At 71.7% G+C, this 428-nt stretch overlaps 1 protein-coding gene across 1 annotated transcript in view; it reads right to left on the reverse strand.

Moving 5' to 3' along the window:
• Positions 1 to 428, reverse strand: part of FASN (fatty acid synthase) — a 54054-nt gene that overhangs the window by 31964 nt on the left and 21662 nt on the right. The window contains 2 exon segments of the mRNA XM_015559883.1: positions 1 to 155; positions 346 to 423. The exon segment at positions 1 to 155 is cut by the window's left edge and continues 8 nt beyond it. Of these exon segments, the coding sequence (XP_015415369.1) occupies positions 1 to 155; positions 346 to 423 (233 nt within the window).

A 428-nucleotide genomic window follows, 5' to 3' on the forward strand; every position in this document is an offset into this window, starting at 1 on the left:
TGGCCCTGGGCCACGTCCTGCTGCTGCAGCTTGGCCTGGGCGGACTCCAGGGCCTGGGGGTGGCGGTCGGTGGCCGTGTAGTCCAGCTGCAGCAGGGGCTGGGTGTTGAGCAGCGCCGGGATGCGCGAATAGAGGTGGCCGTCCCCAGCCAGCACCTGGTGGGACAGAGGCCTGGATGGGCGGCCTGACCCCACAGCCCGTCGTAGCGCCCGTGTCCCTCACCCCTCGCCGCGGGAGCAGTGGACACGTGTGCAGTCTCACGCTGGTGCTCACGCAGCGGGGCCCTGGCCCTGGTGTGGGTGGCCCGGCTCGGTGCCCGTGCTGACCGCCCTGCCCAGCACCTACCTCCACCACCTTCATGCGGAGGCCGGTCACGTTCTCCAGGGCGGTGTCCACGCAGGCCTTGAGTGCCGGGGAGTCGAGGAGGC

This window comes from Myotis davidii, unplaced genomic scaffold (assembly GCF_000327345.1).
Source record: "Myotis davidii unplaced genomic scaffold, ASM32734v1 scaffold211, whole genome shotgun sequence".
Classification (NCBI taxonomy): Eukaryota; Metazoa; Chordata; class Mammalia; order Chiroptera; family Vespertilionidae; genus Myotis; species Myotis davidii.